The sequence below is a fragment of the Panthera pardus genome, unplaced genomic scaffold, assembly GCF_024362965.1.
Source record: "Panthera pardus isolate Hobbes unplaced genomic scaffold, ASM2436296v1 HiC_scaffold_11, whole genome shotgun sequence".
In the NCBI taxonomy this organism is placed as follows: Eukaryota; Metazoa; Chordata; class Mammalia; order Carnivora; family Felidae; genus Panthera; species Panthera pardus.
The window spans coordinates 1,965,886-1,993,005 of record NW_026526666.1 but is presented as its reverse complement, the minus strand read 5'-3'; the positions used below and the strand labels follow the sequence as shown (position 1 = coordinate 1,993,005).

At 36.2% G+C, this 27,120-nt stretch overlaps 1 protein-coding gene across 5 annotated transcripts; it reads right to left on the bottom strand.

Moving 5' to 3' along the window:
* Positions 1–477: 477 nt before the first annotated feature.
* Positions 478–20,963, bottom strand: HORMAD1 (HORMA domain containing 1). Of its 5 annotated transcripts, none has more exons than XM_019433064.2 (15): positions 19,988–20,962; positions 19,202–19,264; positions 18,362–18,506; positions 16,481–16,544; positions 15,644–15,680; positions 13,619–13,639; positions 13,319–13,345; positions 11,737–11,804; positions 11,072–11,223; positions 9,592–9,851; positions 7,694–7,760; positions 7,535–7,611; positions 6,733–6,816; positions 2,698–2,769; positions 478–1,132 (listed from the first exon to the last, which is right to left on the bottom strand). In XM_019433064.2, exons 2-15 carry the CDS (start codon positions 19,232–19,234, stop codon positions 1,052–1,054), a joined length of 1,188 nt encoding a protein of 395 aa, XP_019288609.1. In that variant the 5' UTR covers positions 19,235–19,264; positions 19,988–20,962; the 3' UTR covers positions 478–1,051. The 5 variants fall into 5 exon arrangements, with proteins under 5 accessions (XP_019288609.1, XP_019288611.1, XP_019288610.1 ...); XM_019433066.2 differs by having other exon boundaries at positions 19,202–19,326; positions 19,988–20,053; XM_019433065.2 differs by lacking the exon at positions 19,988–20,962 and adding an exon at positions 19,843–19,961.
* Positions 20,964–27,120: the final 6,157 nt, after the last annotated feature.

Sequence of the window (27,120 nt, the reverse complement as noted above, 5' to 3'; positions counted from 1 at the left end):
TCCAAAAAAGCTAAGAATAAATAAACATTTTAAAATTGGTTGTTTTCGACAATTAGCTTGTCCCTAACTTTCCTGTTCCAGAAAAACCTGATCTGGGTCAGTTTGTGTACGTTTATGTGGTTTACATTAAACAGGAATAGGTACATTTCTACCATAGCATACACCCCTACCTTCTCTATCAGCGCTTGTTACTGGCAAACCCATGGGTAATGTATGTTTTATAATATGGCTGCTGAAAACTGCAAGAAGCAAACAGACCAAGTTTTAAGTCTTCCTTTTCTAAGGCAAAGGAAACGGTCAAAGCTGAAACCACGTCCCAGGTTTCTCACTAAAAGCACAGTATCTTTCATACGACCACTTAAAGATTCTGGGAAGTGTGCTCGACTCTTGCAAAGTATCATCTACCAAAATGATCATAGAATTAGTGCCTAAACATCTTCTGCTAAATAAAAATTAGAAGCCATGAAAGAGTCTATCTAGATGCTGAACAATATTTTATTTATGCTGCCAAAAATGCCAGACCTTAAAAATCAGTCCTCATTTTTGTCTTCAAGTACAAAAATGTTAAAAAGATAACCAATTTTTAATGGTATGTTATGTATTACCATGTTAATACACTCTATTCAGTACTCAAAGTACTGAAGAATACGGTTTTAATGACAGTGACAAACAGTTAAGTGGTATAGTTTTAACATAAGTAAAAAGTAAATTCCTACCAAAATTTAATAACAAAATAAACGTTATTTGTTTTTAAAACTGACTTAAAAGTTAACATACGTTTAAAGGCAGTATCCATCAAAATGGAAGATAGATCAATATTGAACAGATAATGAACAAAATCAATTATGACATTGGTACTTTTGATCTTACACAAAAGTTCTCTTGGATTGTCTCAGATAATATGATAGTCATGTAAAAATTCATTTTAGTGTACTAACTGCTTAAGACTATATATAATTTTTCACAGGTAGGGCAAATACACATTAAAATAGTAATAGTGTCCTTTAGTTTAAATGTTGAGAACTTTGCAAACATGCAGAAGAATTAATTTTCATATATGTTCCTTTGGTTCACTAAATTTTCTTCTTTTTGGCACTGACTCTTGACTAGAAGTATCAAAGTGATGAAGGACCTGTCAAAAGAAAACAAGGATACTTTCCAGTTTACATGTTTTTAATTTTAAATTTTTTCACATCTGTAAAGTTTGTTTGTTCCTTCCTTGCTTTCTTTCTTTTTAAAAGTATACGTAGTGTAACTATTTCCTACTAAGAGAGTATATCTGAGTTGTTTAAAAGTAGGGTAAAATTGGGGCACCTGGCTGGCTCAGTCCAAGGAGCATGCCGCTCTTGATCTTGGGGTTGTGAGTTTGAGCCCCGCACTGGGTGTAAAGATTTCTTAAAAATAAATAAACAAACAAACAAATAAATAAAGTAGGGTAAATTTTATTACTGATATATTTATATCTTCTTGATGGCTGCTGAAAGTACACACTTGTAAAATGTAAGGTCTTCATTAGGGCTATTGGAGAAATCAGAAAGATCTAACATTATGTCCTCAAAATATTTTGGAGGGATAAGAGGGAAAAAGATTTAATAATGAGCTGCAGAGAGAGAAACATTCTACCTTGGCACCATGTAAGGTTTAAATCATGTTTTCTTTTTTTGTATTCCTGGTACTTAGCAGTGCCTGATAGCTATTAGACATTCAATGTATAATCTTGAATGAATAGGAGGACAAATTAGGGAAATTCCTGAAAGTATTCCCTGAGTTACTCAACTTTGATTTTTCTGGAAAACAACAACAACAACAACAACAACAACAACAACAACACCCCACCTCACTAATGATACAAATTGAATGATTTTGAAAAAAAATCAAGGCTTAATACATTGGGAAAAGTCAGACAACTTAATATATTAATGAAGTATCAGGTTATTTCATTCCCTTCTTAAGATATGTAAATTAAAAATACTATTAACAATATTTTTGAGATTACCCCTTTAAAGCAGTCTTATGTATTCAGTTGTCTAATTTTAACCTACTAATAATACTAAAAGTTATAGTTGAAAATACAAATATTTATCTCAGAAATGGCAAACATATGATCTGACTTGGTACACAATAAGGTCCCAAATATGAAACAACTGTTAAAAAATTTAGGTCAGGAAAATTTTTCTTTCCCCTAAGGTACTGAGGGGAGATGCTATATTTTTAGGGAACAAGTTGATTTGGTAACTTATCTTATTTCTACTTCATTTTTGATCTCTAGGAAGCTCAGATCAAATTTCTGGCCCAATTGTAGCTCTACATAAATAAAATGGTTAGCTCTACATAAATAAAATGGCCTAAATATTCTTATATTTTCTCATTCTACCATATTTATTCATATTTAATTTTCTCATTCTATTCATATTTTTCTGGACACACTGACTTTTATTTTATAGATTCCTCCAACTATTTCAAATCATTGATGAAATCAGTATATATTTACATGGAAAAAATTAATAAACAACCATAGCACACCTTATTTAAAATCACCTCATTTTTTAGAACCAATTTATACACAAGATTTGGATATCAGTACTCTGAGGTAATATCCAGGAATATTATCATATTTAGCATTTAAAGTTTAATCTATAGTAATGATAGTTTGATACTTGCCATTTTTTTCAACTTGTATATTATCATAAAACTTACTGTTTTCCCAGATTTGAGTTGATTTCTCTTCCGATTTTCCTTAGAAGATTTTACTGGTTGATTTCCATTAGCCTCCACAAAGACAGAATAATCATCAATTGGTTATTTCTCAAAGAATAACCAACACTTGAAAAACAAGAGGCAACTAACTATATGCAGTTTTTAAAAAAAGCTTTCCTGAGATATAACTGAGATATAATTCAGATAACATACAGTTCATCTATTTTAAAAAGCATACAGTTCAATAATTTTAATTATATTCAGAGTTGTGCAACCATCATTGCAGTCAATTTTAGAATACTTCATCACTCCAAAAAGAAACACTGAGGTTTGTTTGTTCCCTCCTTCCTTCTCTTCTTTCTTTTTAAAATTATACATAGTGTACCTATTTCCGACTAAGATACGATACCTGGTTTCTTTAAATGTAGAGTATACTAATCATTTCCCTATTCCCCCTTTCTCCCACTAGCTCTGAGACATTCTCTTCTGTCTCTACAGAAATTCCTACTCTGGACTTTCATATGAGTAGAATCAAATAATATGTGGACTTTTATCACTGGTTTCTTTCATTTAGCATGTTTTCAAGGTTTATTCAGGTTGAAGCATATATGGGTACTTCATTCCTTTTTATGGCTGAATAATATTCCATTGTATGGATATACTACATTTTGTTTATCCATTTTGTCTATTGATAGATAGTTTTTTTCCACCTTTGGCTATTGTAAATAATGCTATCTATGCAGTTTTTATTTTATTTTTATTTGAGAGAGAGAAAGAGAAAGTGTGTGAGCAAGGGAGAGGGGCAGGGGGAGAGACCGAATCCTAAGCAGACTCCAGTGCTCAGCATGGAGCCCGATGCAGGGCTCTGTCTCGTGACCCTGGGATCACAACCCAAGCCAAAATCAAGAGTCAACGCTTGGGGCACCTGGGTGGCTCAGTCAGTTAAGCATCTGACTTTGGCTCAGGTCATGATCTCACGTTTTGTGGGTTTGAGCCCAGAGCCTGGAGCCTGCTTCGGATTCTGTGTCTCCCTCCCTCTGCCCCTTCCCCTCTCGTGCTCTGTCTCTCAAAAATAAATAAACCTTAAAAAAAAAAAAAAGTCGATGCTCAACTGACTGAGCCACCCAGGTGCCCCTATCTATGCAGTTTTTAAAATGAATATTGGACGATGACAAATTGTTAGCTGTCATATTACTATTCTCTAAAAGGACATGCTTTTCTTTTCTTTTTTTAAACTTTTTTAACGTTTATTCATTTTTGAGAGACAGAGCATGAGTGGGGGAGGGGCAGAGACAGAGGGAGATACAGAATCCGAAGCAGACTCCAGGCTCTGAGCTGTCAGCACAGAGCCCAACGTGGGGCTTGAACTCACAAACCAGGAGATCATGATCTGAGCTGAAGTTGGATGCCCAAACGACTGAGCCACCCAGGCGCCCCAGACATGCATATTTTCTGATGTGGGAAGTGTACTTTTCCATATAGCTTCCTTAATGTATATACAGTTAAATATTTTCATTTCTTGCCCTTTTCTAGTAATAATGCAGTCATGATTCTCAAAAGCAGCAATACTTTGGCAGAGAGTTCATATACAAAAACATGAGCAATTTCACCAAACTCCACACCCAAAAAACAAATAACCCAGTGAAGAAATGGGCAGAAAACATGAATAGACACTTCTCTAAAGAAGACATCCGGATGGCCAACAGGCACATGAAAAGATGTTCAACGTCGCTCCTTATCAGGGAAATACAAATCAAAACCACACTCAGATATCACCTCACGCCAGTCAGAGTGGCCAAAATGAACAAATCAGGAGACTATAGATGCTGGAGAGGATGTGGAGAAACGGGAACCCTCTTGCACTGTTGGTGGGAATGCAAATTGGTGCAGCCGCTCTGGAAAGCAGTGTGGAGGTTCCTCAGAAAATTAAAAATAGACCTACCCTATGACCCAGCAGTAGCACTGCTAGGAATTTACCCAAGGGATACAGGAGTACTGATGCATAGGGGCACTTGTACCCCAATGTTTATAGCAGCACTCTCAACAATAGCCAAATTGTGGAAAGAGCCTAAATGTACATCAACTGATGAATGGATAAAGAAATTGTGGTTTATATACACAATGGAATACTACGTGGCAATGAGAAAGAATGAAATATGGCCTTTTGTAGCAACGTGGATGGAACTGGAGAGTGTGATGCTAAGTGAAATAAGCCATACAGAGAAAGACAGATACCATATGGTTTCACTCTTATGTGGATCCTGAGAAACTTAACAGAAACCCATGGGGGAGGGGAAGAAAAAAAAAAAAAGAGGTTAGAGTGGGAGAGAACCAAAGCATAAGAGACTGTTAAAAACAGAACAAACTGAGGGTTGATGGGGGGGTGGGAGGGAGGGGAGGGTGGGTGATGGGTATTGAGGAGGGCACCTTTTGGGATAAGCACTGGGTGTTGTATGGAAACCAATTTGACAATAAATTTCATATATTAAAAATAAAAAAAAAGAATACAGCTGTGAATAAGGATCATATATTTTAATGGACAAAAAACAAAAAACAAAAAAAAACATGAGCAATTTTATTTCTTCTTATTTTATTTTTTAAAATATTTATTTTTGAAAGAGAGAGAGAGAGAGACAGAGCATGAAGCGGGGTAGGGGCAGAGAGAGAGAGAGAGAGAGAGAGAGAGAGAGACAGAATCTGAAGCAGGCTCTAGGCTCTGAGCTGTCAGCACAGAGCCTGATGCAGGGTTTGAACTCATGAACTGCAGGATCATGACCTGAGACGAAGTTGGATGTTTGACTGAGCCACCCAGGCGCCCCAACATGGGCAATTTTAGAAGTGAATTTATGCTCCTAAAGTGTCTTAATGTCACATTACAAGGAAATCCTGCCTAATAATTTTTTTTTTAACTCTTGATTTTTTCCCTATATCCTAGTAAAGGATACTCATCTTAAGTAGAAGCTGCTTAGAAGACCATTTTGCTGCTAGGGGTACTAACTTTTGAAACTTTTTCTCTTTTGCTTTCATCAGCATATTAGTTTGCATGCTGCCTTCTGCCAGTTTTAACTTCCTACTGAGAATATGGAAAAGGGGGCACCTAGCTGGCTCAGTTGGAAGAGCACGTGATTCTTGATCTTGGGGTCATGAGTTTGAGCCCTGAGTTGGAGAAAGAGATTACTAAAAAAATAAAATAAAAACTTAAAAAAAAAAAGAATGTAGAAAAAAGAACACCTAAAAATGGCACTATAATCAATGGTGTGCTGGTAAATGTTTAACAACCAGTTCTCTAGGAGTAACAAATCCTGAGTTGAGGCCTTTACAGATTTCCATGCTGTGGATATTCTCATCATCTCCACTTTTAAGCTATCAACATGATGTCACTGAATGAGGAGTTGGGAAGAAATGCCAATATACTGTTAGGGTGTGCTATTTGTTTCCTGAGTTTGGATATAATATCTTATAGAATGGTTTTTCTTCATACCTGAACATTTGAGTAACTTAAAGGTTTAAAATAAAATATAAATCTCCATTTAATAAAAATAGAAAACTAAAATAAAGCAGTGGGTTTTTCCTTAAAAACATGAGATTCATTTTATGCAAAATATGTACAAAACATTAATTTTTATGTCTCATTAACAAGACAATGCATTTACAAGATAGAACATGAGAATATTTTGGCATTCTAGGAAGTCTCCTTGGGAGACTGGATGATAGTGTCATTTCTCAAAGCCTTTCCTGAATTCTCCTCTTTCATGCACCTTCAAAGTAACCATTCTTTCCTTTGTGCCTCCATGTAGCCTACTCAGACTGCTACCGTGGCCCTATATCACTGCTCCAGTTACTAAACTTTTAGCTAAGAGTAGGAACAATGTGTTATTCATATTATATCTCCAACACCTAGTAAAAGTACCTGACACATAATAGGCGCTTACTAAATATTGGTCCAATAAAGAAAGGATTAAGAAGCAAAATAAACTCACACGTGGGGAAAAATTACAAGGTTAAAATGGAAAACAAATCTAAAGAGACACTTACCATTTTATTCTGAAAGATTTTTCCACTTCTTGTTTTGCTTTCAGATACATCAAGTTCAGATGTTTTACTGACTAACTGTTCAAACTAGAAAAGAAAATAATTACACAAAATCATATAACATAATAAAAACTTTCCATAACATAATACTAGGCTCTAAAATTCAGTAACGTAAAATCTAGGGTATTATCTTAATGAAAACCAATAATTTTGAGTGGTTTTTACTGTCACAAAAAATGTAAAGGTAAAAATAATGAAACTGACCCTGTATACAGTCGATCATTCACTGAACTGAAAAAGTCCCAAATGATCATTGGGCACTACACTACTCTTCCAGAAGATAAGAACTTTAGCTCACCCTCATTGGAGAAAGGAGATGTGCAGAGGAAGGTGGACAATACTCAGTCCCATTATTTTCAAGTTCTTTTTATCTAAATGTTATATCAAGATTTTACTGTCTACGGAAAACAAAATTAAACATGTCTTCTCAAGGCAATAAAAATGTATTATATACTCCATTTGTAAGCACAAAAGGTGGTAGAATAATTGCTTAAGATTCTCTAGCTGAAATTCTGAGATTCTATGAACAGTATTTAGGTTTACTACTAAATAAATCCACAAAAATTCAAAACTTTGCAATATATACTTTTCAAGTTTTGTTAAAAAGCATTCTTGAGACCTAATTTTATCCTAAAAGACCTTGAATATAATAACAAAACCTGAAAAATAACTAGATAACTATATAAGCAAGTCTTTTTGGGGAAAAAAAGCAAGTTAAAAGTGAGATGAATTATCAAATTTATACCTGACAATGAGAAATTGAAAGATCTGGACTTTCCTTAGATCTCATAATTTCATCTTCCTCACAAACTAAACTTGGTTCTGTTAAAAAAAAAAAAAAGAGTTAAAATGGTATGAAATAGAATTGGAAGTGAATCAATCTACATTTTCATTAACTTCTTACCTCCAAGTTCAGAAGATCCAGGGTTTTTTTTCTGCTCTTCCATTTTAGTTTCAATGTCAAAATCATCCTACATAATTACATGAATAAAAAAAATGGACACATTTTGAAAAGAAATTAAAACAACTGGGCAAAAGTATTTATGAACAAATTTGTTTTATGAAGGTTAAATATAACATAACAGTATAACTACCTTACGTTTGCTAGAAATAAAGTCCTATAATTACTATAACAAGGTATAACATTTATCCAGACAAAGTAAAAACTACTACTCTTTTTGGCAGGGTTGCCTTAAGAACAAATATACAACTTTCTCAAAAATACATAATGGCTCTAAGAATCCTTAGTTCTTACTATTGTCGGAGGGCACTGCGTTAGACATGTTTACACAAGCATCATTGCTGTATCTCTGGAATTTCTTTTTTTTTTTTTTTTTAAGTGTTTATTCATTTTTGAAAGACAGAGACAGAGCATGAGCGGGGGAGGGGCAGAGAGAAAGGGAGACACAGAACCCGAAGCAGGCTCCAGGCTCTGAGCTGTCAGCACAGAGCCCAACGTGGGGTTCGAACTCACGAACTGCAAGATCATGACCTGAGACGAAGTCGGCCGCTCAACTGAGCCACCCAGGCGCCCATATCTCTGGAATTTCTATACATATGTTAGCACACACTGAATATGCCCCAACCCTCTTCAGGAAGTTAGTGAAGAATAGATCAGTCATGGTACGGTAGAAATAGCAACAAGTTTAATGTCTACTTTATAATTATACATTTTTTTTTGTGACACATGTCAAAGAGCTTTAAATATTTTAAAGAATGCTACATAAATCCCAGCATTATTTGTTTATAAAGCAAGACTGGGATTTAGGTTTGAGAAGACTTTTTCTTTGACTAAACTGTTTGAAAATTGAATTTTCTATTTATAAGGATGTGGCAGAGCCTAAATCAGAAAAGTCAGTCTCTATATATAAGTACTAAGATCATAATTTAGAATTAAATGAGATAAGACAAAACAACAAAGATTACATTAAATAACAATCATGTTAATGTGGAAGATTTTCTGGGAGTAAGGTAACAATAAAAAAAGGCCTTTTTTATATTTCTATTTATACTTCTTATACTTCTAGCATACTTCTATTCAAAACTGAGAATGTACACAGTAAACCTAAGTCTGGTAGGCACTGGAGGATTATAAAGATGAATGACACTTTTCCTGCCTTTTAGGAACTTCCAGCCTGCTTTAGGACAGTGATTTTGCAGGCCCCAAATGAATTCAAGCACGGGTTTAAATGAGCATCTAGTAAGGGTGTTGTAGGAAGGATTCCAACATTAGTTGGGAGATTGGAGTATTTCAGTGGCTTGCAAATTATGCTCCAGACCAAGGGGTTTCCTCAGAGTACACTATGAGGGTAGTTGAGGTGGTGAGTGGCTGGGCCTCCAAGACTTCATTCAGAATAGTTGTTCCTTTTAAACATTTTTTTTTTTAAATGTTTATTTATTTTTGAAGGAGAGGGAGACAGAACATGAGCCGGGAAGGGGCAGAGAGAGGGAGACACAGAATCTGAAGCAGGCTCCAGGCTCTGAGCTGTCAGCTGCAGAGCCCAATGCGGGGCTCGAACTCATGAGCTGTGAGATCACGATCTGAGCAGAAGTTGGACACTTAACCGACTGAACCACCCAGGAGCCCCAGAATAGCTGTGCTTTAAATTTCTGAGAATAATGTTTGCACCAAGATAAAGAGTTTTAAAATGAAAAGCCTATACCTTTCTTACATCCAGATCAACCTTGAGTTTATGATTATAATACAATATTTATACAAATATTAACGAGAACTTTTAGTCTTTAGAATTGAGTCAAACATTTGTTACTATGGTACTTTATAACTCTTTAAAATGTACTGACACTTATATAATGCTCCTGTTCATCTTCTAGATCATCTTTGTCCATGAGAATTTTCTGAAGTGGTGTTTTTAATTGTTTTGGTGATAAAATAGCTGAATCAATATTTTCCATTCGTTCTTTTTCAGTAGTCACTTTTACTTTGAAGGTGTGAAAAGGTGTTGGAACTTCTCCCACATTTAAGTACATAGGCTCCCCTTCAAATATCACTCCTTCACAATCACCATCCTTAAAACCGGGAGGCTGGTAATCTGGGGGTGTAACTGCAAAAAGTGTAAACTATGAAGTTCATGAAACTGAAGAGAACATAATATAATAATAATAACATACAAAGATTGAAAACATTTCAAATAGTATAGAAAGGCAACCTTTTTTCTTCTTCACTTGACTGGCTGTGTGACTTTGAATAAATTATTTATCATCCCTGATTTGGTTTTCTCACCTATGAAATGCGGAAAATAATAGTATCTACCCCATAGGGTAATTGTGGGTATTAGATGAATTAAAGTATATAAACTACTCAGACTAAAACTGGCACATTCTAAGTATTCAATAAATGTTAGTTGTTATTACTATTGTTGCTTTATGTTTTTCTAGAAGATATTATGCATGTAAAATATATATTTCATATATGTATATATCCTTAACAAAACACAAATAAGATCATACTGTTCTATACCTAGGTGTTTTTAACCTTTCTTTTTAATCCATTTGTATTATTTCTTGGATAAATTAACTTAATCAGCACATTTTTTTTTTTTAAGCTTATTATTTATTTTGAGAGAGACAGCGTGAGTGGGGAAGGGGCAGAGAGGGAGAGACAGAATCCCAAGCAGGCCCCAAGCTGTCAGCCCAGAGCCCAGTGCAGGGCTTGAACTCACAAAACCACAAGATCATGACCTGGCCCAAAAGCAAGAGTCAGATGCTTGGCTGACTGAGCCACCCAGGTACCCTAGCACATTCTCTATAATAGCTTGCATGGTATCCTTATAAACATATAACCTTGCATGTTTGTGTTAAATATATTCCCAAGACACTTTTCTAGCTATAGAATTTCTGGATTAAAGAGAATGTGCATCTAAAATTCTGATACTGCCAAAATGTCCTCTAAAAATCTTGCACCTACATACATTCCCTTGAGAATTTATAAAAGTGCCTACTTTTCCCCCACACCCTTGCCAAGAAATGGTTTACAAGTTTTACTGCTCTGGTAAGTGAAAAGTAGCATCTCACTGTTTTATTTCTTTAATTATGAGTGAGGTTGTACCTCATATGGGTATGTTCATATCGCTGGAGAAGCTTATATACATTTGAAGTCTATTTTTTCTAATCTTTCTTTTTCAAATACTTATATTAAATGAAAATTTTATAATTTCAAAAAATATATTAGAATTTAGGTCTTAAAATCAGTTAGGATGGAAACCAATTGTTTCAATACTAAATAAAACATACAGGTAACAAGAGGACGTGTTACAAATAGTACCTTCATCGTAGTAAAAAAGTTTCATAGTCAAACAAACATCATTAGGTAAAGGTCCCAGATTTTGCATTAGAATATAAATCTTGCGAATGAGGAGAATACTTGCTTTCTTGGTGTCAGCAGATGACATGTTGGAATCGTTGCTTTGGTTTTTACTACAAGAGAATCACACATTAATTTCTTTTATGACATGTATGGCTTCTAGTAACTTTATATTTTACTATTTGAGATTCTTATTCCTATTATAGCATTAAGTTTTTAAGTTGAAAGTTACCATAAATGTGTTTTAATGTCACTATTATGAAAGATTTAATATCATCAATATCATTATTAATAACAGTATAAACTAATAATTTTATTTAATATGCATTTTATATAAGATGTTTAAAGGAAACAAGTGATGGATTTTAATTACATTTCTAATCACTCAAGCATACAACAGCTTTCCTACCCTTTGGCTCTGTTTCACAATTAAAATAGTATATAATAAGCCACAGAATTTGGGCTTGCAGCTACTCAAAGGATGTTTTTACAGCCACTCCTGGATGGTTAATTGGGGGTGTTTGAGACATTTCAGAAGTACTTCAGTACTTCTGAAGTTTAGCAATATAGTATTAATATGAATAAGTGGTAATCCGTAATACAAAAAGAAAACTATAAAACCATACCTTATGAAGTCCATGACTGGTCCATTATTACTGTACTTGAACTTAAATTGGTAACATTCTGAAATTGTCTTAAATAAAAAACATTGCAGTTATGTATCTGATTTACAGTACTGGCAGCCAAGTAGCTATATACAGCTTTTCTACGACTCTTCATGCTGATTTAGTAATTTTTCTGCCATGTTAACCCTTATTGGTCCACTGAAATCTTCAAATCCTAATAATTCCCTTGGTTTGGGATTTGGTGCTTCAGTCTTGGAGAGATGGTCATTCCCCTACTAATTGCAATGGATATCATACATATCAGAAAGGAACTCCTTAGCAGATAGGTGAGAGGGGCAGCATTATCTCTAATTCTAGCAGAATGGCTCAAGCACAGGGCTTAAATCCTTGCTATACTGTGACTAAAAGCAAGTCATTTAAACCTTCTAAGTTTCAGTTTCCCCAACTAATAAAAGGGGTTGAAAATAGTACCTATCTCATTGGTGGTTATGAATATTTGACAAACAGGATAATTTATACAGAGCACTTAATAAACTGCCTGGCATGCCAACATTCAATAAATATTAGTGAATCAACAAAGTTGCTCTTTTACTGAAAGTAAAAAATGTTCAACTATATAAAACATCTGAAACTAAATGAATATTTTCTGAGCAGTTAGTTTCCGAACAATCAACTAATTCACAACATTTGCTTACGTGATTTTTGTCACCATGGACATATATTAAGCATTAACTGCAGGCATGAGTATCAAAGAAAAGACACTGCCAGCTCTCTCGAAGCTTTTTTTTTTTTATTGCTTTCTTTCTATTTCAGTGCTCACATAGGAATGGGGATCAGCTCTTTCTTTTTAAAAACAGCTGCTTCTCCATGACTGAATGGAACACTATAATAGCTACTGTGCAATGGTTAAGCACCAAGGTCATGAACTGGACTTCTTAGGTCCAAATTCTTGTTCTGCCACTGTGACCTCTGGCAAGAAACCTTGTATCTAGGTTTCCTTATCTAGAGTGGAGATGATAATGGTAGTTACCCCATGAAGGTTATGATGAATAAATGAGATAATGCATATAAAGCTTCAAGGAACAGAGCCTAGTAATAGTAGGCACTCAACAGATCTTTCCCCTTTGTTTCTTGTTTGGTTTTCCCTGTCATTTCTTGTAATACCTTCTTTAATTGTCAGATGAACAGGTGGATGTGACTGAATTGGGATGAATATCCAAAGTGCAAGTGTTAAGTATCTTATTTTTGTCAAACTCAACCTCTTTCAAAATTCCATAAAAAGAATATTATATTGAAGCAGAAATCAGGAGTTTTAAGTTATTTCTATTGGTTTTTGGCTTAGTGGCCAAGGGCAGTCACACAGTCTCTTTGGTAGTAAGTGTATTAATCTGTTTAAAGATAACAATACAAGCCTTGTCTTACCTCAAAAGGCCTTTACGAGGTTCAAATGGTTCAAATGTGAAAATATATGTGAAAGTGTATTGATTAAAGCACAAGTAAAAGCATAGGATATTATTATAATCTTATGTTATTTTTAGATTTTAAAGATACTATGTTTCTTTACTAACCTAAGTACACCTACCTGAGGGTCTTCTGGATTGGTGTATACCTATTTAAAAATAATTTATAATTGAGTTATTTATATAAGGCTAAGTATTCAAGGAGAACTAAATTGGATATTTAGATGAAACTATTAAATGGATTCAGCAAAACAAAATACAAAATAACCTCCCAAAATATTAATTTGTTACTTTTCCCCCCACTGAATAGATCATTTACTTGAATAAAGTGACATAATCAATTGTTGGTTTTAGTGTTATTTAAACAAGCAAGGCCAAATTTGACGTCTTTAAAAAAGAACATACAATTTAAAAATACTTACAGCTAGAACAACCATCCTTAGCTGAAATATAACAAAGAACAAAAATCTTACTTTTACTCCATAAAATATTTTTTCATGATGGATCATAAGAATTCTTCGCCTTATTTCAACATTTATTCCTAGTAAGAAATAACCTTGCAGAAAATATGATGTATATAAAGCAATACATTATGTATCTTTCTCTAGTCCCCCAAATATCTCTCTTTCTTTTATTTTTGAGAAACCTGTGCACACACAAGCTGGGGGAGGGGCAGAGGGAGAGAGAGAATTTTAAGCAGGTTCCATGCTCAGATCTGAGCCAATGTGGGCCTCAATCTCACAACTGTGATATCGTGACCTGAGGTGAAATCAAGAGTTCAACGCTTAACCGACTGAACCACCCAGGCACCCCCAAATAGCTATTTCTAGTTGACTTACTAAAGGTTGAAATTCATGTCACTGACTTAAGCAAACATGGGTATTTCTGCCAGTTACAAGGAAAATATATATTATGAAATAACACATTAAACCTTACCAATGTTAGAACTAATTTTGAAAAGAGAAAAGTAGAGTTCAGAACTCTGTTCATTTAATAAAGGGAAGAAGCTTTGGAAACCAGAGGAATAGAGAATCATAGGAAATCACCCACTAAAGTAATTGGACAAAAATCTAAGAGTCATCCTTGGTTTGGATCTTTTCCTTATACTCCACAACCAATCTATCAACAAGTCCAATCAGTTCTACTGCCAAACATATCCTGAATCTTTTCATTTATTTCCTTCTCTGCCTCTTGGTCTAAGCCACAGTGATTTTTCACCAGTACTGCATTAACGGACTAAGCAACACTCTCCTTGATTCCCATCTTATTCTCCTTCCACAGTATATTGTCTTGAAAGAAGCCACAGTGATTTTTAATTTAAAATGTAAATTAAATGATGTTACATTTCTACTCAAAACCTTCAAATGGCACCTAAAATATAATTCAAACCCCTCACCTACATAGTCCTGAAAGCTCTGGCCCTGCCTGTCTCTCCAGGCTCCTCTAAACGACTCCTCCTCCCCCACTGCTCATTGCATTCCATTCACACTCGCTTTCTTTTTGTTCCTTGAACTCTCTAAACTTCCCTCAACTCTTTGTATTTGCTCTTCTGCCGGGAATATTCTCTCCCAAAGTCAACGCCTGGCTGGTTTCTTCTCAGTCAATTCTCAGCTTAAATGGCACCTACTCAGAGAAGCTCCTATCCTATCGAAAGTTACCCTACCTCTCCACCTGCAACACACTTTTTCTAAATATTTTATTGGCATTTAGCACAATTGGAAATTATCTGATTTACTTGTTTTATTGACTGTTTTCCCACTATAGAAAGGGCTCTCTTTGTTTCGCTGACCACTGTTAGTTCACCCAGCTCCTACCTGGAGTATGTGTCTAGCACATAGCAGGCACTTAATATTTAATGAGTATTAAATACTTAATGCCTTAATAAGGGAGGTTAGTGACCATGGATAAAATTATATCTTTTTTACAATTTTGTTTAGAGATGGACTTCTTTATATATGTTAATATAAACATAAGTATACAAAAAGGCTTATAATCTACAGTAAACCCTTATTAATCGAAATTTCACCTATTTATGATTTGTGACAATTTAACCTAGACTACACAGAAATTTATTTTTGAATTCTCATGAAGAAACAATTTATTAAATTATTAGTATAAACAAAATTGTAGAAGGCATGTGAAACTAATAAACTATTTTAAAAGAGTTTTTTTTAATTCATTAAGTTTTTGTAAGTTAATAAGTGTTATTATTAACACAACCAAGTGTTAACTAAAACTGGCTTGGCAAAATTTGTTAAGCATTAATTCTATCGGCTTTAAATTGAGTTGAATATTAGTCTTTAAAATATTCAAATGTTCAAACTTTTCAGTAATTTGGGCTGGCCTATGCCCAAATTAGTTTAAATTAATGTTCTACTTTGTGGCTATTGCTGTTACATTTATAGAGTATAAGCTGTAGAAAAAAAGACAATGAGATACTGACTTACGTATTTTTTTTGTAAAGCATCATAGCATCCTAGCATCCTAAAAAATAATGAAATATTCATTTTTAGACTGAATGCTTTTCCAGAAAATAATTCTTTTAATAAGTCTCCATATTATCTCATTACTAAATAATACAAAATTTTCTTATTAAAGCTCCCTTCTTGGGGCATCTGGCTGGCTCAGTTTGTGGAGCATCCAGCTCTTGATCTCAGGGTTGTGAGTCCAAATCCCACATTTGGCAAGGAGCTTACTTAAAAAAAAAAAAAAAGCTCCCTTTTTTTAAGATTTTATTTTATTTTTTAAGTTTATTTATTTACTGTGTGTGTGTGTGTGTGTGTGTGTGTGTGTGTGTTTGTGTGTGTGTGTGTGTGTGTGTGAGAGAAAGAGAGAGAGAGAGGTGAGGAGGGGCAGACAGAGAGGGAGAGAGAGAATCCCAACTAGGCCCTGCGCTGTCAGCACAGAGCCTGATGGAGAGCTAGAATTCATGAACCGTGAGATCATGAACTGAGCTGAAACCAAGAATCAAATGCCCAACCGACTGAGACACTCAGGCACCCCTAGGATTTTATTTTTTTAAAGTAATCTCTAAACCCAATGTATGGCTCAAACTTACAACCCCAAGATCAAAAGTCAAATGCTCTACCTATTGAGCCAGAATTTTAATTTCTTTAAAATTAAAGAAAAAATTTAATGCAAAGATCCAAAGACCTGCAAAAATGGCACCTAGTGTTAAAGGGGTAGTTACTAAAATTGGGTTAGACAATGAAAGGTATCCAAGGTACAAAAAAAATGATTTAAGAGAAAAATAATTTCATATCATTAGGTAATCTTTTACTTACCACTTCACTAACTGTGTAGATCCTGGACAGTTTTTATCTTCTCTCAGAATTTTCACACAAAGATCTAAACACCAAAATGATATAAATATAGAACTACTTAAGATTAGTAAGCAAGCAGAAATTTTATTTTATTTTATTTTTTTAAGTAGGTTTCAGGCCCACGATGGAGCCCAACGCAGGTCCTGAACTCGTGACCCCGAGATCAAGACTTGAGCTGAGATCAAGAGTCAGATGCTTAACCAACTGAGCCACCCAGGCAACCCAAGCACCTAGAAATTTAAGTGAAATTATTTTCGTCAGCTGTGTATTAGATATATATTATGCAATGGCAATGAACTTCCAGATGATTGGTATTAACATAATTTAAAAGAAGAAAGGTCTTATGGAAATAAATAATCTTTTTATCCTTATTATAAAATGGCATCAAAATGATTAGGATGCATGTGATGGGCAAAAAAAATTTAATTTTTTCGGGGCGCCTGGGTGGCTCAGTTGGTTAAGCGGCCGACTTCGGCTCAGGTCATGATCTCACGGTCCGTGAGTTCGAGCCCCGCGTTGGGCTCTGCGCTGACAGCTCAGAGCCTGGAGCCTGTTTCAGATTCTGTGTCTCCCTCTCTCTGACCCTCCCCCATTCATGCTCTGTCTCTCTCTGTCTCAAAAATAAATAAACGTTAAAAAAAAATTAATTTTTAAAAGCTATAGAATACTTAAAAGTTAGATATAATGTTTTCACGCCATCATTATCCAAGAGTTTTAGAGTATTTGCATGGGCCCGTATCCCAATTAAATTCTTGTAAAAGGCCAAGAAGTTAACTGGCTGTGAGAGATAGAGACCTGCAAGGAAGCAACAGGTAATACAATGGAAAGGACTAAGATCTCTGTCTCTGTCTCAGGTTCCTTATCTGAAAAATAGGAGTAATAGCTAACTCACAGGCCTGTAATATGAATTAACAAGCTGTAATACATAACATAGTGCTTAACATATTGCCCACCATATAGTTGGCACACAAAATTAGGTACACACTATGTGCTGGGTAATGAATTATTACTGTAGTATAAATAGGCTGTATTATTTTTACTTCCCAAAATAACACAAGAACATATACTACTACTATACAAAGCAATAAATAATAGAATGTTTTTACCTACCAACTTCATCATTAAAGAGTAATGTCAGGTGAAATTAAACTTGAGAAACTAAGGAAAAATTTTAGGATTAAGTGCTTCCAAAGGTATTGAACATACTTTTTAAAAACTACTTAGTCCACATAAAAATGTGTACATGAATGTGGCATTATTTATAATGGCCAAAAAAGTGTAAACAACTGAAACAAACATTCATCAATGTTTGCTTATCAATATAAACATTCTATATAATAGAATATTAGTCAACAATAAAAGAGAATGAAGGACTGATTCATGTCACCATATGGATGAATCTTGAAAACATAAGTGAAAGAAGCTGGTCACAAAGGACCACATATTATATGATTCTATTTATGGGGAATGCCCAGAATAGGTAAATCCATAGAGACAGAAAGCAGGCTGGTGGAATCCGAGGACTGGGGAGGTTGGGGGAAGCGGAGAATGACTTAGTGAGTATGGAGTTTCCTTTTGGGGTGATGAAATGTTCTAAAATTGGCTATGGTAGTGGTTGCACACCAATCTGAATATACTAAAAATCATTCAACTGTGCACTTTAAGTGAGTGAATTGTCAGGTATGTGAATTTCATCTCACTAAAGCTATTATTAAAAAAAGATCTCTAGGCAAAAATTTATACAGTCTTAAAGCAAGCTAAAATAAAAACAACATGTTTAAAGCAGGTTTTAAAATCAACATGAACAAAGTTGAAAGAAACAAAAAATAAACATTACATTACCATCTAGATATCTTGTTCCATAAGCACATTCTGGAAATATTCCTCTCAAATAGGTGATGCAGGATACTGAAACTGCTAGGAGCCTCTTCACTAACACTAAAGACTGCTGCTCTGTTGATATCTTATTGGGAAATACCAATGCACTCTAAATTTCAGGAAAATTAAAACATTTTATTTAGATTTATTAAAAATAACATCCTCCCAAACTTCAGGTAGATCTAACTTTGCGTTAGCATGGTACTTTCCCAAAGAATTTCTAACCATAGTGGTGAACCATGGTAATTTCCCATAGAATTTCTAACCCAGAAAGTCAGGGTGGCTTCTAAGAGGCAAAAGTGATTTCAGGGAAGCAGCCTAAAGGTAAAATGCAAAAAGTGCTTAAAAATCCTCTTAACATCCTCTTGCAGATTAACAGTCTGTAAGTGCATAATACATGATAGATTGCAGTAACTCTTTAGTTACTAACCAGATTTGACACACATAACCCTGTAACACAAGAACATTGCAAAGATGAGAATTTTATCTTTGTGAGGCATGCACATTCATTTCCTTGGACTAGACTGCTAAGAATGATAATTTCATCAAAACCACAGAATAGCATTCATTAACACCTAGTGTAAATTGGATACGAACCAGTGATTTAATGCAATGCATCAAACATCCAACACAATTCTCCATGGATTCTAAATAGTTTAGCAAATACCTTCCTTTCTTAAAACATGGAGTTTCCTGATCTCATTAAACCCTTCAAACAGTTGGCTCTAACTTTTAAACATAAAAGACTCCAGGAAACAATAAGATTAGCTACATTAAAATATTTTTAAATACAAGAAATCATACCATGGAAGTCCTATGTAACTGCGCAGTGGCCATCTTCTGGGAAAGTCTTTTCCTTAATTCAACCTTGTGACAGAAACGCGAGCTTTAACTTCAGATCTTTTTTGTATCGCTAATATTCTAGTTGGCTACATGTAAAGTCAGAAAGAACTTTAAGTGAATAAAAATAAATTTTATGTGATCAATTTCATGTAAATAATGTTTACATAAAGAAATCAATCACAATATTCGAGTACTGACTACATTGCAGTTAGGTAGGTATGAAAACGGCCCCTGCCAGACTCTTTAAAATAATCTTAGAAGTTTTGTTTGTTTGTTTGTTTGTTTTACATTTATAGTTTCAAACGACTGATTCAAGTCAGGTTCCTTAACTGAACTTTATTCAGCCCAGCTCTGGGTATAAAAACATACTGTCCTACTCTGCGGAACCACCCCAAAAAGCGGAATGGAAAATATTCCAGATCTTTCTTGGCTGATTCTGATTTCTCAATTACAACTGGTATTTTCACGTAAGTTTCATTTGGGGGTTCCAGTTTCCCTTGTCTTAAGCAGACAATTCCACTGGAAGAGGTCCCAGAGGACACGCTTTACTGTCATCGACCCTGAAGCCCGGACTAGACACTGGAGTTAACCTAATCTTGAACCTCTCGTGAAAAAGAAGCAGGCTCACGTTTCCGCCCCGTTTCACCATTAAGAATTTAAGAAGCTTAAAAGTAGTTGTGAAGCGACAGAAAAAGAGCTTGAAACGCAGAAGACACAAACAAACAGGAAAGAAAACAAATACATTACGTAAGGTCTGAGGGGCGCCAGCCGCTGAGAAACCTGGCACCGTGCGGCGCGCGCTTTGCCTGACGCGCAGGCGCCTTCCTTCAACGGTCGCCCGCGGAGGCGCTACAGGGCCGTGTGATCCCCCTACCGTCGCTTTCCCGCCAAGAGCCGCGCAAAGCGCGCTGGGAACCCCAACCGGCCGAAAACCTTTTCTCAGCCAGAGAAAGGCCCGATTGCCAGCAGGGTAACGTTAAGTAATGGCGTGTGCCAAGCTTCCCGAAATAACAAAGCTTTCCTACGGTGACCCAAGTGTTCTCGGCCGTCATTTAATGAATCCTGTTAATTTCCGATCGGTTTCGAACTTTTGCTTTTGTTATTCGATCTACCACATATGTATTGCACTCCCACCTTAGTCTCCTGTGTCTTCAGGAAGCCAGTTGCTCTGGCAGTGGCCTACTTAGTTATTTCTGCTGCGCTGTCGGTGGGGACAGTGCATAGCTACTAATGTAGTTAATGTCGCATTTACAAACACGATCAGAGATGGTAGGTAGTTGGACATTGTCGAAGAGTACAAATTGTTTACTAATTGTTATATATCCAAATAAATTGTGTTATCGGTATAAACATTTCATAATTATTCATTAACTTAGATGTGTCTGTATGAAAAGATGAAAAGATTTGCCCAAAGTCAGTTAGAGGAATGAAGTCTAGAATCTTGTTTTCAATGAAAAATATTCAGTATCTGGGGAACCTGGGTGGCCCGGTCCGAGAGCATTCTACTCTTGATCGCCGCTCAGGGCTTGATCTCAGGATCATGAGTGCAATCTCTCCGTTGGCCCCACGCAAATTCAATTTTCAAATCCCCTGGTTTAATAATTATTTTGCTTTATAGTTCTCTCACAGGTCAAGTTTACAAATGGCTTTCAAAATTCACTTCTTCTTTCTCCTACTTTGCTTATTCTAAGAGCCTTGTGAAGAAGACATAAGTATTACTGCTATTTTACTTATTTTTTAAAAAAGTTTATTCATTTTGAGACAGAGAAGGAGAGACAAAGCCACTGAGCATGAGCGGGGAAGGGGCAGAGAGAGAGAGAGAGAGAGAGAGAGCCAGACAGACCCACAGACAGAATCCAAAGCAGACTCCTCACCACACTGTCGGTGCAGAGCTGGACATGAGTCTAACTCAGGAACCCTGAGATCATGGCCTACTCCAAGATCAACAGTCAGATGCTTTACTGACTGAGCCACCCAGGCGCCCCTGTTACACCTATTTTAAAGATGAGAAAACTGATCCAGGTAAATTTGGTTTCCTGAAACTACAACTAATTTTAGCCTTGGCAGAGGGGGAGCCATGACACCACCTAATGATGACACATTAGGTTTATGATATGGTGCTTCATGTTAAATTTACATTAAAAAAATGTTTTTAATATTTGTTTTTGAGAGACGGAGAGACCGAGAACAAGTGGGGGAGGGGCAGAGAGAGAGAGAGAGAGAGAGAATCCAAAGCAGACTCCAGGCTCTGAGCTGTCAGCACAGAGCCTGACGCGGGCTCGAACTCATGAACTGTGAGATCATGACCTGAGCCAAAGTTGGATGCTTAACAGAATAAGCCACCCAGGTGCCCCTAAATTTACTTCTGAGTTATTAACAACTATAGAAAAGAAATATGAAAAAGTATATTTACTTTTAATCAATTATTTTAATCAGGTAATTTACTTTTAATCAAGAGTCGGACTCATCCTGAGTCACAGAATCAGAATAATGCTGTAGGGGAGGAATAATTTCTCTTTCCCTTCTTAGGGTCTCTGGTTGGGCCTATGAATTTCACTGACAGAAGACAGATTAACAGGAGAAAACATGCATGTTTTAATTACATCTTTTTTACACGTATCTGGGAGTCTTCACATGAAAAGTAAAGACCTAAAGAATCAAGTTGAATGCTTGTATACTGAATTGGACAAAGAATACTAAATTGTGCAAAATGTGACTAGGCAAAGGGGCTTTGGCTGGAGCCATTAAGTGAGTGATGTGATATGGGGTTAGGTTAACAAGGTTTGTTTGTACAGGTTGATCTTGGCCTTGACCTCGTGTCCTTGGTGGCAAGAATTTCTCTTTCCTTCTGATATAGGGAGGATATCTTTCACGAGGGAATTTTCTCTCCTGCTTTTAAGAAAAAGAAGGAAAATCAGAATGTCCTTCTTGCAGGTGCTATTTTTCAAATGCTTTTAACGCAGCATAGTCAGTATGCCACAGCAACATGTTTTGAGGTTCTGTGTTCTGAACTCCTTCAATGCAATCAGTAGTTACTGATTTAACCAACTAGATCACTGACTATATTTTGAGGATGAGAGTGGGTGGTGTTGGGGCAAGACATTTAAAACATTGATTACCATAATAGTAAGTACATACCATTAAAAATAGCAATACAGGGGTGCCTGGGTGGCTCAGTCAGTTAAGTGTCTGACCCTTGATCTCAGCTCAGGTCATGATCTCATGGTTCGTGTGATCGAGTCCCCTCATTGGGTTCTATGCTAACAATGCAGAGTCTGCTTGGGGGCTCTCTCTCCCTCCCTCTCTCTCTGCCCCTCCCCCGCTCACTCTCTCTCTCAAAATAAATAAACTAAAAAAAAATAGCATACAAATATATTAGAAATCTGAAGGTTAATACTAGAAGAGACAGTTAAAAGAATTATCATTGATTTAAAAATAATACTGATTTTAAAAATATTGGTTAAGAGAACGGGATGTTAGGCTTTTAGAGATACTATAAAACAAACGACCTTCAGTTATGCATGGTGTTAATCATAGTACCATTTTGAATGTGCCTCTGAATTGTTTGATGACAGCTACTAGGTACTTACTTTAGAGACCATAACATTTTTGCTACCTAGAAATTGATGAGTTCTTGGTTACATGACACAAGTGCTGCCCAAATACACATATCTATCTACCATGGATCATTTTTTTTAAGTGTTTATTTACTTATTCTGAGAAAGAGAGTGAGCACACACATGCACGCACAAATTGGGGAGGAGTAGAGAGAGAGGGACAGAATCCCAAGCAGGCTCTGCACTGACATCACGGAGCCTAATGCAGGGCTCTATCACAAACCATGAGATCATGACCTGAGCCTAAATCAAGAGTTGGGTATTCAACTGACTGAGGCACCCAGGTGCCCCATGGATCAATTTTTGTACAATTTATCATTTGCTGTTTGAAATTATTAGGGAGGAAAATATTTTTCTGTATCATCTTAATTTTAAGTTTATTTATTCTGACAGAGACAGCATGAGTGGGGGAGGGGCTATGAAAGTGGGAATGAGAGAGAGAGAGAGAATCCCAAGCAGGCTCTGAGCTGCCAGCACAGAGCTGGACGTGGGGCTCAAACTCACAAAGCTGTGAGATCACAACCTGAGCTGAAACCAAGAGTCAGATGCTTAACTAACTGAGCCACCCAAGCACCCCTTCCTGTATCCTCTTAGATTTTGTACTTGAGGGCTTGCAATTTTAATGGACAATGGAGAGCTTAGCAAGAGGGAAAAACAAATGTAAGTATGTACATATGCACAGGAGTTCACAAAGAAATGTGACTCAAGGATGTAGTTAGATTTTGGAGTTTATATACCATCTTAATAGGTAATGGGGAGGTGTAGAGGGGCACTTATGGGAGAACAGAGGACTTCTAGGAAAAATGAATGGGCCCTTAGGAGAATAAGTGGGATATATGGTAGTTTTATAACAATGTCTCTTGAGGTGATTTCTTATCCAGGTGTTGACTTGTGCTGACTTCTTGTCTTTATAAGAGTTAATCTTCCCCTGTGGTGAAACTCCTTGGGAGGAGATTCAGGACAGTTGAATTCTTTTGGGAAGCTTTGCTTTTAGGAAAATAAGGGGAATGGAGACAAAGCCTCTTCCCACATCCATTGATTTTCAAAATGTCTTTAGTTCACAATAATCCTTATGCCACTGTGGCATAGTCTCGACCCTTTCAAAATTAATAATAAAAAATTTGGAGTACCTGGGTGGCTCAGTCGATTGGATGGCTGACTCTTGATTTTAGCTCAGGTCATGATTCTCAGGGTCATGAGATCAAGCCCTGCATTGGGCTCCGTGCTGGAGCCTGCTTAAGATATTCTCTCTCTCTCTCTTTCTCCCTCTGCCCCTCTCCCCGACTTACATGCTCACTCTCTTTCTAAAATAAATAAATAAATAAATAATGATAAAATAGTAACATACAAATATGTTTAAGTTGCCTGTATATGAATAATAAATTCTAGAAAGATATACAAGAAACTCTTAATAGTGGTTACTTCTAAGGAGGAAGGATCTGAGCCTTTAGGGGAAAGGAATGGGATATAAATTTTTCACTGTTTTATATATATAGTCAATCTTCATTATTCATGGACTTCATAACAGTGAAATTTCCCACTTACTGAAATTAATTTGTAACCTCCAAATTAAAAAGCAGTTCAATATAATGCGTTTGCATTCATTTGCAGACACGTTCAAAGTGGTAAAGAAAAAATTTGAGTCTTTCTATACACACATTCCCAGCTGAGGTTGAACAAGATGATGTTTTGCTTTCTTGTTTTAGCTCTCATATTGTAAACAAATGTTCTTTTTGTGGTCTATTTAGTACCATGTTTTTGCATTGTTGTGACTTTTTGTTTTCTTTTTTTCCTTTCTCTCTCCCTTTTTTTTTTGTTTTTTTTGTGGGCTTTTTTTTTTTTTTGGTAATTTTGCTGTTTAAAATGGATAGCTGAAGTGCTGTTTAGACCTAAGAAAGTTGTGATGTGCCTTACAGGGAAACTACATGTGTTGGATAAGCTTTGTTCAGGCATGAGTTATAGTGCTGTTGGTGTTGGCTGTGAGTTCAATGTTAATGATATCCACAAAATATATTGAATAAAGTTTCTTAAACAGAAACACACATAGAATGAGATTTTATATTAATCAGTTAATGAAAATGTTGTGACCATGGTCTCACAGGAATGTAACCCTGTATTTCCCTTAGAAGCAATGGTTCAAAATTCAATAATTCAGTGTTGTTGTATTATTTGCACATAACAACGGAAAATAATGAGAACTGACATTATAAACTGACAGAGTTCAGAACATACTACCCCAAAATATGGGACATTGGCATATTGGAGTTTAAAAAAATTTTTTATTGAAAATTTTTTAATGTTTATTTATTTTTGAGATGGAGAGAGACAGAACACAAGCAGGGGAGGGTTAGAGAGAGAGGGAGAGAGACACAGAATCTGAAACAGGGTCCAGGCTCTGTCATTACAGAGCTGGACGTGGGACTCCAACCCACCAACTGCGAGATCATGACCTGAGCCAAAGTCGGACGTTTAACTGACTGAGCTATTCAGGCGCCCCTAAAATTTTTTTTAATGTTTATCTTTTTATATTTTGAGAGAGAGAGACAGAGACAGAGTGTGAACAGGGGAGGGGCAGAGAGAGAGGGAGACACAGAATCTGAAGCAGGCCAGGCTCTGAACTGTTAGCACAGAGCCTGAAGGTGGGGCTCGAACTCACCAGCTGCAAGATAATGAGCTGAGCTGAAGTCCCATGTTTAACCAACTGAGCCACCCAGGTGCCCCTGGAATTTTTTTTAATGCCTATTTATTTTTGAGAGAGAGACAGACAGAGCAGGAGCGGGGGGGGGGGGGGGCAGAGAGAGAGGGGACACAGAATTGGAAGCAGGCTCCAGGCTCTGAGCTGTCAGCACAGAGCTGGAAGCGGGGCTCGAACCCACGAACCATGAGATCATGACCTGAGCTGAAGTCAGACGCTTAACTGACTGAGCGACCCAGGCACCCCAGCATACTGAATTCTTAAGTTGAAGGATTTTGAGAAATGGCAGGTGCAGGAAGGATTCTCTTTATCTGTCCAGTTTCCCCTGAACCAGTGCCTAGAAACAGTGGTGGCAGAAGGACTCTCTGACCTACTTCTCTTCCTCTGAAGCATGTTGTAAGACCTTCATGTGAAAGGTACTCTCTATACCTAAAGGAAAGGAGCATCCTTGTCTCCGAAGACAAAGGGATGCCAAGAGAAATCCAAATGAACAGGCCTTGGTAAGATTCCTGTAGTTCAGTACTATTAGCTCATACCCTTTTGTCCTATCACACTTTTCCAGGACTTTCCATTCTTCATCAATCATTGTATAAAAACAGTCAAATTTATTTGTCCTGGTGTTCGTTTCCTTATGAAGGCTCCTGTGTCATGTAAAACTTACATTAAATAAATCTGTATGCTTTTCTATTGCAGTTGAATTCACAGGGCTCCAGCTAGAGAACCTAGAAGGGTAGTGGGAAAAAGATATTTTCTTCCTCCCCTACAATACTTTTTTTATTTTTGAGCCTTGTGAATGTATTAGCTCTACTAAAAAAAAATTAAACAAACAACCAGCTCCAGGAACTGCTACCTGAATATTATAAAATTTTAACTTACTGGTTTTTTTTAAAGATCATTTTTATTTATTTTGAGAGACATTGAGCATGAGTGGGAGAGAGGCAGAGAGAGAGGGAAAGAGAGAGCCCCAAGCAGTCTCCGGGCTATCAGCAAGGAGCCTGACTCGGAGCTCAATCCCATGATCCCACAAAATCATGACCTGAGCTGAGATCTACAGTATGTTGCTTAGCCAACTGAGCCAGGTGTCCCAGCTTACTGTTTTCTTAAAGCAATCTCATTAATTATCTTTATCTCAGTGAAGTAGAAAGGAAGAGGAACAAAATCTGGGTTAAAGTATAGGCCTAGGAGGGATAAGAAAGAGAGAGGGAAGAAGGAAAAGAAAGTTTTGAATAATAGCTTCCTTTAAAAATTTTTTTCTTTAGGTTCTTTTAAATTTTAATAGAAGTTTTAAAATAGTTTCTGCAAGTTTTAGATTTCCATTACTGTGGAAGAACTATTAGGACACAGCTTTACTTCTAACACAATATGCTGGTTATTCATTTGCATTCATCTATCACTCGTGTATTTTTTCTTTCATCAAATAGTGACAGAGTACTTTAAGGCAGGCACTGTGCTATGTACAGTTACAGTATGTTACAAAGTGGTAACAAGAGTCATGATTTCTGCCATAGTTGAGTCTATGATCTAATGAAGGAGAGAGATGTTATACAAACAAGTATAAATATGTATAT

Bases quoted from the DNA above. Each gene is read 5' to 3' on its own strand.
- HORMAD1 (XM_019433064.2), bottom strand. From the start codon at position 19,234: ATGGCCACTGCGCAGTTACATAGGACTTCCATG. The intron at 16,545-18,361 runs GTAATGTAATGT...TTTGGTGTTTAG, and splicing joins TGGAACAAGATATCTAGATG to ATCTTTGTGTGAAAATTCTG. The intron at 13,346-13,618 runs GTAAGTATTTTT...ATTTTTAAATAG, and splicing joins TAAGGATGGTTGTTCTAGCT to GTATACACCAATCCAGAAGA.